This window comes from Hypomesus nipponensis, chromosome 14 (assembly GCF_054491055.1).
Source record: "Hypomesus nipponensis isolate SF chromosome 14, ASM5449105v1, whole genome shotgun sequence".
NCBI classification, from domain to species: Eukaryota; Metazoa; Chordata; class Actinopteri; order Osmeriformes; family Osmeridae; genus Hypomesus; species Hypomesus nipponensis.
Genome location: NC_140374.1, coordinates 20803073 through 20813335, shown reverse-complemented (window position 1 = coordinate 20813335; position 10263 = coordinate 20803073). Strand labels below are relative to the sequence as shown.

The 10263-nt window shown below is 43.0% G+C and overlaps 1 protein-coding gene across 1 annotated transcript; it reads right to left on the bottom strand.

Annotated features, from left to right (window-relative positions):
- Nucleotides 1–1040: 1040 nt before the first annotated feature.
- Nucleotides 1041–9216, bottom strand: LOC146259121 (CD81 antigen-like). Its single transcript, XM_084673327.1, has 8 exons — nucleotides 8979–9216; nucleotides 6628–6742; nucleotides 3255–3352; nucleotides 3031–3105; nucleotides 2587–2700; nucleotides 2322–2423; nucleotides 2004–2087; nucleotides 1041–1818 (listed from the first exon to the last, which is right to left on the bottom strand). Exons 1-8 carry the CDS (start codon nucleotides 9042–9044, stop codon nucleotides 1753–1755), a joined length of 720 nt encoding a protein of 239 aa, XP_084529453.1. The 5' UTR covers nucleotides 9045–9216; the 3' UTR covers nucleotides 1041–1752.
- Nucleotides 9217–10263: the final 1047 nt, after the last annotated feature.

The following is a 10263-nucleotide window of genomic DNA, read 5'->3' as shown; positions in this document are numbered from 1 at the left end:
ACACTGTTCCTTATTAGGGTTCTATTTTTTAGATAGGGTATCAGATATTGTTTCAAGGGTATAAGATGATTTCACGTATGTGTTGCTACTCAGGACAGCAATGGGAAGTATTGCATCAGGTTGGCAGAAGCCAGATATTGAAGGGTGTTTCTGACTGGTGTGTTGCTGTGAGTGTGTGTTGGTGTGAGTGTGTGTTTGTGTGAGTGTGTGTTTGTGTGAGTGTTTGAGTGAGTGGGCGTCTGGGAGGTAAGGGTGGAGCTGTTAGCAATGTCATCCACCCCTTACTTCTCAGTAGGACATGCTCATGGTAATAACTCATTTGAATAAAACAAGAGAAACAGAATGTTCTGTATTTCATTCTGGATGAAGGAAGGGTCCGTAGGTTTCTGAAAGGAGTCATATAGGTGTGGCAGCTGCTTTTTTTTCAGTTCAAAGTGATATTAAATAGGTGGGGAGGGATATCTCCCCAGCGTGGTTTCAAAGAAGTGAGGCTGGGTGTGTTCTCTTCATCTCTATGGAGAGGTGTGGGAGTTTGGACATTGGTTTCTTTTTGTTCCTTTTGTTCAAAGGTTAGGATTAGAGTGCCCTCAAAGTTGAATGAATATAATGAATATAAGTGAACCTGGGCAGTGAACCTATAGCTGTGTATTCTGTTGTGCTTTGGCCTGTAGTGGTTGTAAAATGCTATGTGGATATACTCAACTCCCAAATGCAACCTTGGTACACTGGTGTGGGTTTTACTCTGAATGCTGAGAAAACCCCCCCACTTTAACCATGTTTAGCTCTGTGGAAACCACTGTGTAAATGACAGAAGATAAAAGTAACAGCACAGAACGTTACACCACTGGCGTATGCCATTGATACTACTCTGCCATCTAGTGGTGAATAATGAAAATGCTGAACATACCACAATAAACTGCATTATCTACAGACGGACCAAATAAGGTCATACAAATTGTATACTCATTGTACACACAGATATAAGACATAGACAGGGTAAACTGACTATTAGCCTTCAGACAGCAATAAACACAAACATGTTAAAGCCAAAATATCTTTATTAGTGCTATTAAAATTTGTCAATGATTAAAAACAACAGACTTGAACAAGATCCACGCTAAATCATGGTTTTTATAGAGGACAGAAGAAGCTATTAGAAGTGTTGGAGAAACTGTAGAGTAAACAGTTTATATGTTACAAAAACAAAACACACAGGGGTGAGAAAATTGTAAACAGAAGTAGAAATGTTTCTTGACACAGCTCCACTTGCTTATAATAGCGGGGCAGTGTTACCCTGAACATATGAATCCCTGCTCATGTCAAAGATACGTACTTTACAAACGTATACCATAAATGTCCAGGTGAAATCTTCAGACAAGTCAATGTTTTAAAAAGGAAAAGGAAATAAGAATATATACAGTTTATACAACCATAAAATAAATGTCAAAATACTTCACACGGAATCAAAAAGGGAGGACAAATGTTTAGTATGAAGCAAGATCTGTCTTTAACTACAGCACGATGTGAAGTACTCTAAAGAATTAAACACGGACTCAAGCAGCTGTATTAGGTGTATTGTCAATAACACACAAAGTGGATTCCTATTCTTCAATGATAACACTGGGGCCATGTACAAACTGTAGTCCCACAATACAATAACAAGTCAAAGGCACAACCACACAAACACGACGTCACTGTTCCTTCTTGTCTTGAGTTTCTGAGCGGTGTGTCACTTCAGACCCAAGTCTGTTCTCAGTACACTGGGGTACTATTGCGAATACCACAGCAGAGTACCATGGTGAAGATCATCTCAAAGATCTATGGAGGTTAAACATAGAGAAGGAGGCATTCATTAAACCTGTGCATTTGGCACTTTGTGGTATCTCGTCCAGGCTTGCAAGCACATATTTATGGTGGCAGGTAGTCTTGGCTCAGGTGTGTTTCACCATTCCACCATATGAGAGTTTCTAACTAGAGTACACAAGCCTTGCTGGGATACTTACCATTATGACTGCCACCACCAGTGCAGCCAAGCCAATCAGGTAGAGCTTCTCAGAGAACAGATCCTTCAGTTTAATGTGACAGCTCTGAGTGGGAGAGGAGGGAGGGCAGCAGCCAAGTTATCATGACAAACAGGGAACAGTACTTCAGTGAACATGCAGAGGTGACACATACTGACTGCATTTCAAATATTGGACAAATAACTAAATAAATACATACAATTATTCAGACTGTGTTCATGAAATCCCCTATTTCCTCAATGGATTTACATAAAGATGGGAAACGCTGTTCACATAATGGCATATGTGGCACAAACATACCTGAGGTTTCAATAAGGCATCCTCAACAGACTTTTTGGGGCACAAATTGCTTGAGATTTCTGTGAATAGAGAAGAGTCATCTCCTTTCCCACAGCAGTGCAGCTGAGGAAAGGAAGAGCCGTAAAACTGTCAGCCATTTTCTTTTTTACAACCCTCCTCAAGCACATCAACATAAAAAGCCTCAACACCTTCCCCGAGAACACTAATGTCATTGTCAACCCAGGTTAGGGTGAGAGAGGCTGGGGTTAGGGGTAGGGTTAGGTACCGTCTCGTGGAACACCTCCAATACGTGATGAGCAGCTTTTTTACTGGGCGAATCGGATACTTCCACTGCCTTGATATAAGCTGAGTCATAGAACGTGATCAGTTCCTTGGAGATCTGGGGAGAACACAGAGGACAGATTTGGTTAGGTCTGAGCCCGGCAGGAAATCAATGCAGAGGACGAACACTCTCTCTGTAAGTGTTGGTGACTGGGAAATAAGGAACCCGCTGATCCCTCTTCCTGGTCCCGTCACACTTCCATTCAGAGTGCAGGGCTTCCCGCAGAATTTTGACTACGTAGTCAAGGGGGCAGGAGTGTGTTGTTTAGGCGGCCACCTTCACTGAAAAATGCTGCGGGAATCCCTGGAGTGGCTTGTTTTCTGTAAGTATACATGTGGGTCTACGATTGGCATTGGACACCATTTGCAAGTGTGTTCTGAAACTCACAGTTTCTCGGTTCATGAAACCCCAGATTCCTGCAGCCACCTCGCAGGCGAAGAGAATAACTAAACAGAAAAAGAACTGAAAGAGAATTTTTTTTGTTGTTGCATTAATTCCTTTTCAATAAGCAACTTACTATTAACCTTCCCTCATGGATGTGTATTTTGGGCTTTGAGTGCTAAACGGAGCTGTTCAGAAATGTGGAGGACAGCCCTCTGCTGGACACTTACCGTTCCTAAGAGACACTGAGATTCCTGAATGGCACCATAGCAACCCAGGAAGCCAACAAACATCATCACAGCCCCCACAGCTATTAGAATGTACACACCTAGAAAGAAGAACAAGTAAACATCCCGTCAGTAATATCCCTTCAGCCTGGGAAGAATCTCATAAAAAATGTAAAATAATTTGTGAAGCCATACAAAAGCAGGGCAACATGCAGAAATGCAATCGTCACCAGGTGGCAGTGAGATAACACTCAATCCCAAGAGAAACTCTTTTCATTGTGTAGTGGACTTCCTTTCGAATGACTCGCTCGTGAAGCAAAATGACAGGCTGGACATGTCAGGAAGGGAGTGCCACCCAGATACCACAAAAGAGAGAGAGAGAGACAGAGAGACATAGAGACAGAGAGACATAGAGACAGAGAGAGAGACAGAGAGACATAGAGACAGAGAGAGAGACAGAGTGAGAGACAGAGAGACAGAGTGACAGAGAAAGAGAGAGAGAGAGAGAGAGAGAGAGAGAGAGAGAGAGAGAGAGAGAGAGAGAGAGAGAAAGAAAGAGAAAGAGAGAGAAAGAAGGGGAAGGAGAGAGAGAGAGAGAGAGAGAGAGAGAGAGAGAGAGAGAGAGAGAGAGAGAGAGAGACTGAAAGAAGAAAATTCCTCCACCTCCCATCCCCCACAAACAATCCCCCCCCTCCACCTCTGGCCTCAGCATCAGCCTACCCAGGAAGCAGCAGGATCTGGCCTTACAGAACATACACACACACTCCACATAATACAGGGTGAGAACTTCTAATGCTGCCTGGCAGAGGCCACAGACGCAGACAGTACCAGCCTTGACTGTCTCAACACAACTCTCTCTCTTTATCCCCCCCTGCTCTCACCCTCCCCTCCCCTCCCCTCCCCTCCCTCCCCACCCTCCCCGTCTTCCCTCCCTCCCTCCCTCCCTCCCTCCCTCCCTCCCTCCCTCCCTCCCTCCCTCCCTCCCTCCCTCCCTCCCTCCCTCCCTCCCTCCCTCCCTCCCTACCTCCTTCCCTCCCTCCCTCCCTCCCTCCCTCCCTCCCTCGACCTAAAACCTTCTTCATTGTTTCCTTTCCCTTTTTCAGGACTTGATGTTTTTGTTGTAGCGAGAACTGGCTGCTTGGGCCAGCTCAGCTATGCAGTAAAGCAGCATTATTCCCACTATCCTCCATTACTATGACAACACCCTTTAAGGATTGAAGGGTATTGAAATTTCTAGGGAGACGGGCAATGTTATACCACCAGGGAAGTTCATTTATTTCTAGCTTCTCAATGTAATCTTCTGGGGGAAGAAAGGCTGACGGGCACCAGCTAAAAGCCTATTTGTGCTCCTACCCAACAGAGCCCCCTTATGTCCCCCCCACAGTTCAAACACGAGGACACTATCGACCCTGTCACACTACATCTAGACTTGACATTAACATTACAGTGGAGAAGAAACACATTTTATTTTAATTCGTAGTAAGGCTGTGAACCCTCGTACAAGAACTGCTTTTAGAAGACCTTACCAGAATCAAAACATGAAAAATGAGACACATTTGCAAAAATATATATATATACGTTGTTCAGTGATGCCAGTATAAAATGTTGTTATACTGGTAATGGAAAATACCAAGACAACCAGTACAGAGTAAAGAATAAATACTTGAAAAACACAAAGTCCAGTCAAATTCATAATTTAAAGTCGATGAAAGCAAACAAAATGAACAAATGACAAGAGAACAAAGAACTTTCTGATGACCTTATCGCCACACAATTGCTTTCTTCCCTCATCACCCTCTCAAGACTTTTTAACAGCCACTGAAACTATCCATCACTCCCTTGTCCCTGTTCTACGGCGGTTTGGGCAGTCACATTAAAGGGGACTTCACTGTGGACTGAGTACAAATGACTGGAGCAGCAGTTACTGCCAGCGGTAATGATTTCAGCGGCTGTTAGGAGGTAGGAGTGAGTGTAATTTCAGTCCTACATAAACACCGCTTTGGAGTGCCAAGACGCTAAAAACATCCACTCCACACTCTAATTTGAGGGGTAACAAGCAGATGTACAAGGTTATTTGAATTATGCAAGGGCGTATGTTTGAGGGGGAAAAAGGAGGAGAAACTTCTTTGATCTCTCTTGGGTGGGCCTCTTTTACCATAGCAGCTCTCAAATCAAGAGAGCGTCGCTGCACTATAAAAAGCATGGTGTGCAGAGGGTTCGTCTTTTCAGTATATATTTACTGGGAACATACGTTTGGGAGTGGACAAGCCAAAATGTAAATGAATGGGTGCACTTGGAGATTTACTTCCACCACAAACAGAGAACATGACCCTTGGAAACATGTTGACTGTGGGTAATGACCTAATGACCTGTATGTTTCTGAGAGCAAATCTATAGAGTAAGAGGCTGTGAATTACACAGTCCTTTATTTATGGAGAGGATGGGATTCGATATATGCTCAAAAGCACATGCAACTTCTTCAGAGGTTCATTCAGTTGATTTACCCTGAGGATATATATATAGTCTGGTGTATTTCATCCACTGGAAGTTGTGGCTTTGTTTGAGCTATTTGCCCAGTCTATATTCCCAACGTCCAGTACCCACACATCTAAACATTTGCTGCCTCATCTGCCCATAACATTTGACCTCAAGACCATAGATGCCTCTTGACACGAGTGCACACGTGAGGGTGTAAGTGTGTCTGGAGGAAGTGTATATGCAGTCATTGTATGGTGTCAGAATGATAATAACAGCACAGTCGTTGTGCCCGGGCCTGTCAGAAGGGCACAGTAAGACCTACGGATCTACGTGTGTCCTGTTTCCTGGTCCTTACTTTGAGGTCAGTGCCTATTTTGGGGGTTTACACTCACGTGATCTTGGGTGTATGTGTAGAGAGCCTTTGTGCGGCGCTAGCTTGCATGGCAGCTCTAATAACAGGCGCTTCCTTTAGGGAGGACTTGAACGTGAGGTTAATGGGCAGGAGTGGAAATAGAGCCATGGAGAGGACGGTGTGGGAGGGCACAGGGAGTCAGGGGAGGGGCTGCAGGGGGCCAACCCACAGCTGAGTGGTTAGGGAATGATGTTGTGTCCTTGGGCAAGGCATTTCACCCTACTTGCATCCGGGGAATGTCCCTGTACTTACTGTAAGTCGCTCTGGATAAGAGCGTCTGCTAAATGACTAAATGTAAAAAGAGGGGAATGTGTTGTTCGGCACAGAGGCTGTAAGCCCTTTTTACAATCTAATTACTGACATGCTAGAAACCTCTAAAACGGAGCTCTGATCGAAACCAAGTAAAATTGTGAATTAGGGGGAAATGATGACATTCAGCAGACACATAGAAACGCGAGGAGCGGGTCACACCGACGGCTGACTCACTGATGTAGAAAGTGGCTGGAGCTTGGTTGCCTTCGAACTGTAGAAGGAGTAGACTGCTGGTCTGGTTGTCATGACGAAGCCAAAGAGCCACACCCAAGATTACACCTCCAGCCAACTGTTAGGATGAGAGAGAAACAGAAAAACCTAGCTGTTTCATAGTCATATGTAGCCAATGGAGATGACCTAAACTCATTCCTCAGTATAAGTAGCCTACACACCGCCCGCGCCAGTTAGAAGCTATAACTGGTAGTAAGAAGCGGTTGTACGAGCAGAGACGGTGGTGCAGAGTTGGAGTCCAGAGACGGGCGGTTAGGACGTGTATGCACTGCTGACGAAGGTTGCGCAACCACATTTGTTGTAATGCATCGGAGGGCACAACACTGGTCATTTGACCGCAATGAAGCGACAGCAAACAGATATTTGCACTCTATCAAATTCCAGAACCCTGCTTTCTTGACTTTTTCTACATCTGTGTGTTTGTTCACCCAGTGTTTTTACGTTTTCATTCTAGTTTAAAGCTATTTTGCTGTTTCTGTAAAATTGCTTAACTACTGACTTCCGGATATACTGAATGCCTTCCGAATCTACTGAACTGTTCTCACAGTCTTATTATTCTCAAAGCTTCTTACTCATCCTTATAAGACTTGAGAGTTTCATATATGAGTGTGTGAATGTGTTTCACATGCATCTGTGAGAGCATTTCATATGTATGTGTATGTACATTTTCAGTAGTATCAATGTGTGTGTATGTTTCATATGTGAATGTGTATGTGTTCCCTGTGTTTGTGTAAGGACAGTCTGCATTATTTCCTAAACGGCCCCTCATAGTTTTCCTCCTGTACAATCATCAGTCCTACATGAGAGGCCATTGAGAAGTTAAAATAATTTCTGTTGGATCAGTAGGCTGTCTACCTTTTAGTTGTGTTTATATGAGAAGCCCTCAGCACATTTTTACTAGACGTCTGCTTTCCATTGTTCTCCAGAAAACAGGAAACTGAATCATCAGTTTGACATGCTGAGGAAGACAGGCCTCTCAGTGCTGCTCTTACATTCTAACTCACAAAAATAACAGAGGAAACACTAAATAACGTCAAGTGAGTTGCAGGATATGCTAAATCTTTGTGGTGATCTCATTAAACGATAAAGACATTTTCCACAGGAAAAGTTAAGAAAATGATTAGATATATCATTTTTTGTATATTAGTTCGGACACACACACACTGGTGTTAAAATGTGTAAATTAAACTGTAATTTACTTCAGTGAAAAGTAGGGAGAGTTAGCATGCATGTTACAGTGAACTACAAGTAGTTCAAGGTACTGTAAATTATAGGGCACAGTTGTCCACTGAGCAACAGTATTTTGTTGAAAACTGACAAACATTCAGAGGTGGCTAACCAAGGGAGCACAAAGGAAATGTTAAAGGAAGGTTCACTCACTCCCTTCCCCCAACAAATCTGTGATGCCCCATTTGTGAGCCGCCACATCTGGTAACAACTGTGTAGACCCCCCCTTCCTACACACACACACACACACACGCACACACACACACACTCATGCTCATTAACTAAAGCAAAGTACAGATTTCGAATAATTCTGAGCTAGTCCCAGCTAGATTCTGGTTTGTTTTCTGTTTGATATAACTTGAAAACAAATGGTGTTGAATTGAAGTGATGGCATGGTTTGTGGTGGGCTAGGTTCTCTGTTCTCTGTGTGGAGGGATCCCGGAGTCTTAGGAGCTGTGCAGTGCTAGGGGAGTGCACCACAGCACAGACCCCCCCTGGCCGTGCTGTGCCAGAGGGGCTGTTCCCCTCACACAGCCAAGTGTGTCTCTGTCCTCCTCTTTGGCCCACCTCAGTGCTCAACCGAGCAGAAAACAACTGTTGATCACGGGCAAAAAGAAGTTCAACTGGTCCAACCCCACACTTTGTGTTCTCCCGCCATCTTCACTATTGATGCTGTGGCTGCCCCTCCACCCCTTCCCTCACACACAAACACACACACACACACACCAACAGAGGAGCATAATTGATACCAGGCCATGGTTAGGGTTAGTAATCTCCACTGTGCCTAAGGCAGGACTGCATGTTGTTGACTGGATGTTTCAGACTGACTAGATGAATAATGTCATTGCAATCTTTATGAACAATGAACAAGTAATAACAGCAAGAATAAAATATGAATGTAAGGCTAAATAAAGTAGGAAACAGAAGTGTAAAAATCTAAAGAAGGTTTCACTGCAAACTTCGCTGTTGCAGAACTTTCATTTTAAACATAGAGAACACAGGTTTGAACCGCAAATCACAGATTTAAATATAACTCAGTTTAGTCAAATTGGGGATAAATAACTTACCCAGAAAACAAAATTGAAGAAAAACAGCATATATTTGATACATTTGGTGCAACCTGCCAAAGCCATGATGGAAGATGTTCAGGTGCTTTCTTTGACGATGATAGACGGTATACTTTCTAGGCTCCCAATGTACCTTCCAAGACCTCTGAAAGGAGAGAACGATTCTTGTTGAAAGAACGCGAATCTCTGAAAGAAATTTCAACGTCAATTCAATCACATTGGGAGGCAACAAACTCCTCCTTCTGGTGTAAGTCGAGAAGGAGACTGCCCACCAAGAGTTTAGGGGGAGAGCACGAGGGTATGGTGCTCTGAATTTATCTTCGGGACTTGTTGTTGCAAGGATTGCTGTAACACAAAGACAATATTATTGGATATTTTAGGGAATTTAATAAGTTGATTTATTTATGTAATGATTTGCAATTTGGAAATATGGAAATTCCAAAATGTATAATGTTCTCCTGTTAACATTTTAGCAAGGTATAAAGAGAAAGAGACAGAAGAAAATGTTTCTATTTAACATTGTCAATAGCATGTAATTTGACAATATCATTCTCAATCGCACGTAAACAGAGGTTGTAGAATCGGCAATCCAGTACCAGCTATACAATAACTAGTCAATTGCGCTCCCTATTGGTAATTTTGATACAGCCTGATTACGCACGAATGGAGTGCTAGACGAGAATGCGCCGCAGACCCTTTTAACAACACTTAGTTTGACTATAATCAAATTACTTGGATCCATTTACAAGTTCTTATGGATTTTAAATGTATCCGTTAAATTGTATTGATTTAAGTATTACGAACAAGTAGAGTATTTTTTTCAAGACATATGTAGGCTATATGTTTATATATTTTACGGTTAAAACTAGCAGATGCGCTAATATCCTCATCAGATGTGATTAAAAATATTAGCCCCAGGTGAAGATGACTCAATAAGTCTCAATAAACAGCGTCATGAAAGAGGGTCTGGCTACAGCCTATGCAAATAAGCAAATGTGAGAACTCTTGCCAGTCTATTTAAACAAAACAAGGCATTAACTGGGCATGCATTGTAGAAGAGGTTTGCCAGCAGTGTATTGTCAACGATTCATATTTATTTGTTCTGAGCGATATTCATTCTTTTTGCCCCCGTCCTTCTATTGGCGTATCTCAATGCAATTTGAAAGAGAATCCCCGCCTAAATTCGGTCGGAACAGAAGACTTGCCTTGTACTGACTTCACGGATCACTGCTCCTCGGTAGCTTGAACGTGAATGGAACGATCATTCGGACCAATAGCATGAAAA

Excerpts from the sequence above, each read along its gene's own strand:
- LOC146259121 (XM_084673327.1), bottom strand. The coding sequence starts at position 9,044 with ATGGCTTTGGCAGGTTGCACCAAATGTATCAAATATATGCTGTTTTTC. Across the intron at positions 2,088-2,321 it reads ATGCCTTATTGAAACCTCAG|AGCTGTCACATTAAACTGAA; the intron begins GTATGTTTGTGC and ends TCTCCCACTCAG. Across the intron at positions 1,819-2,003 it reads TGGTGGTGGCAGTCATAATG|ATCTTTGAGATGATCTTCAC; the intron begins GTAAGTATCCCA and ends TAACCTCCATAG.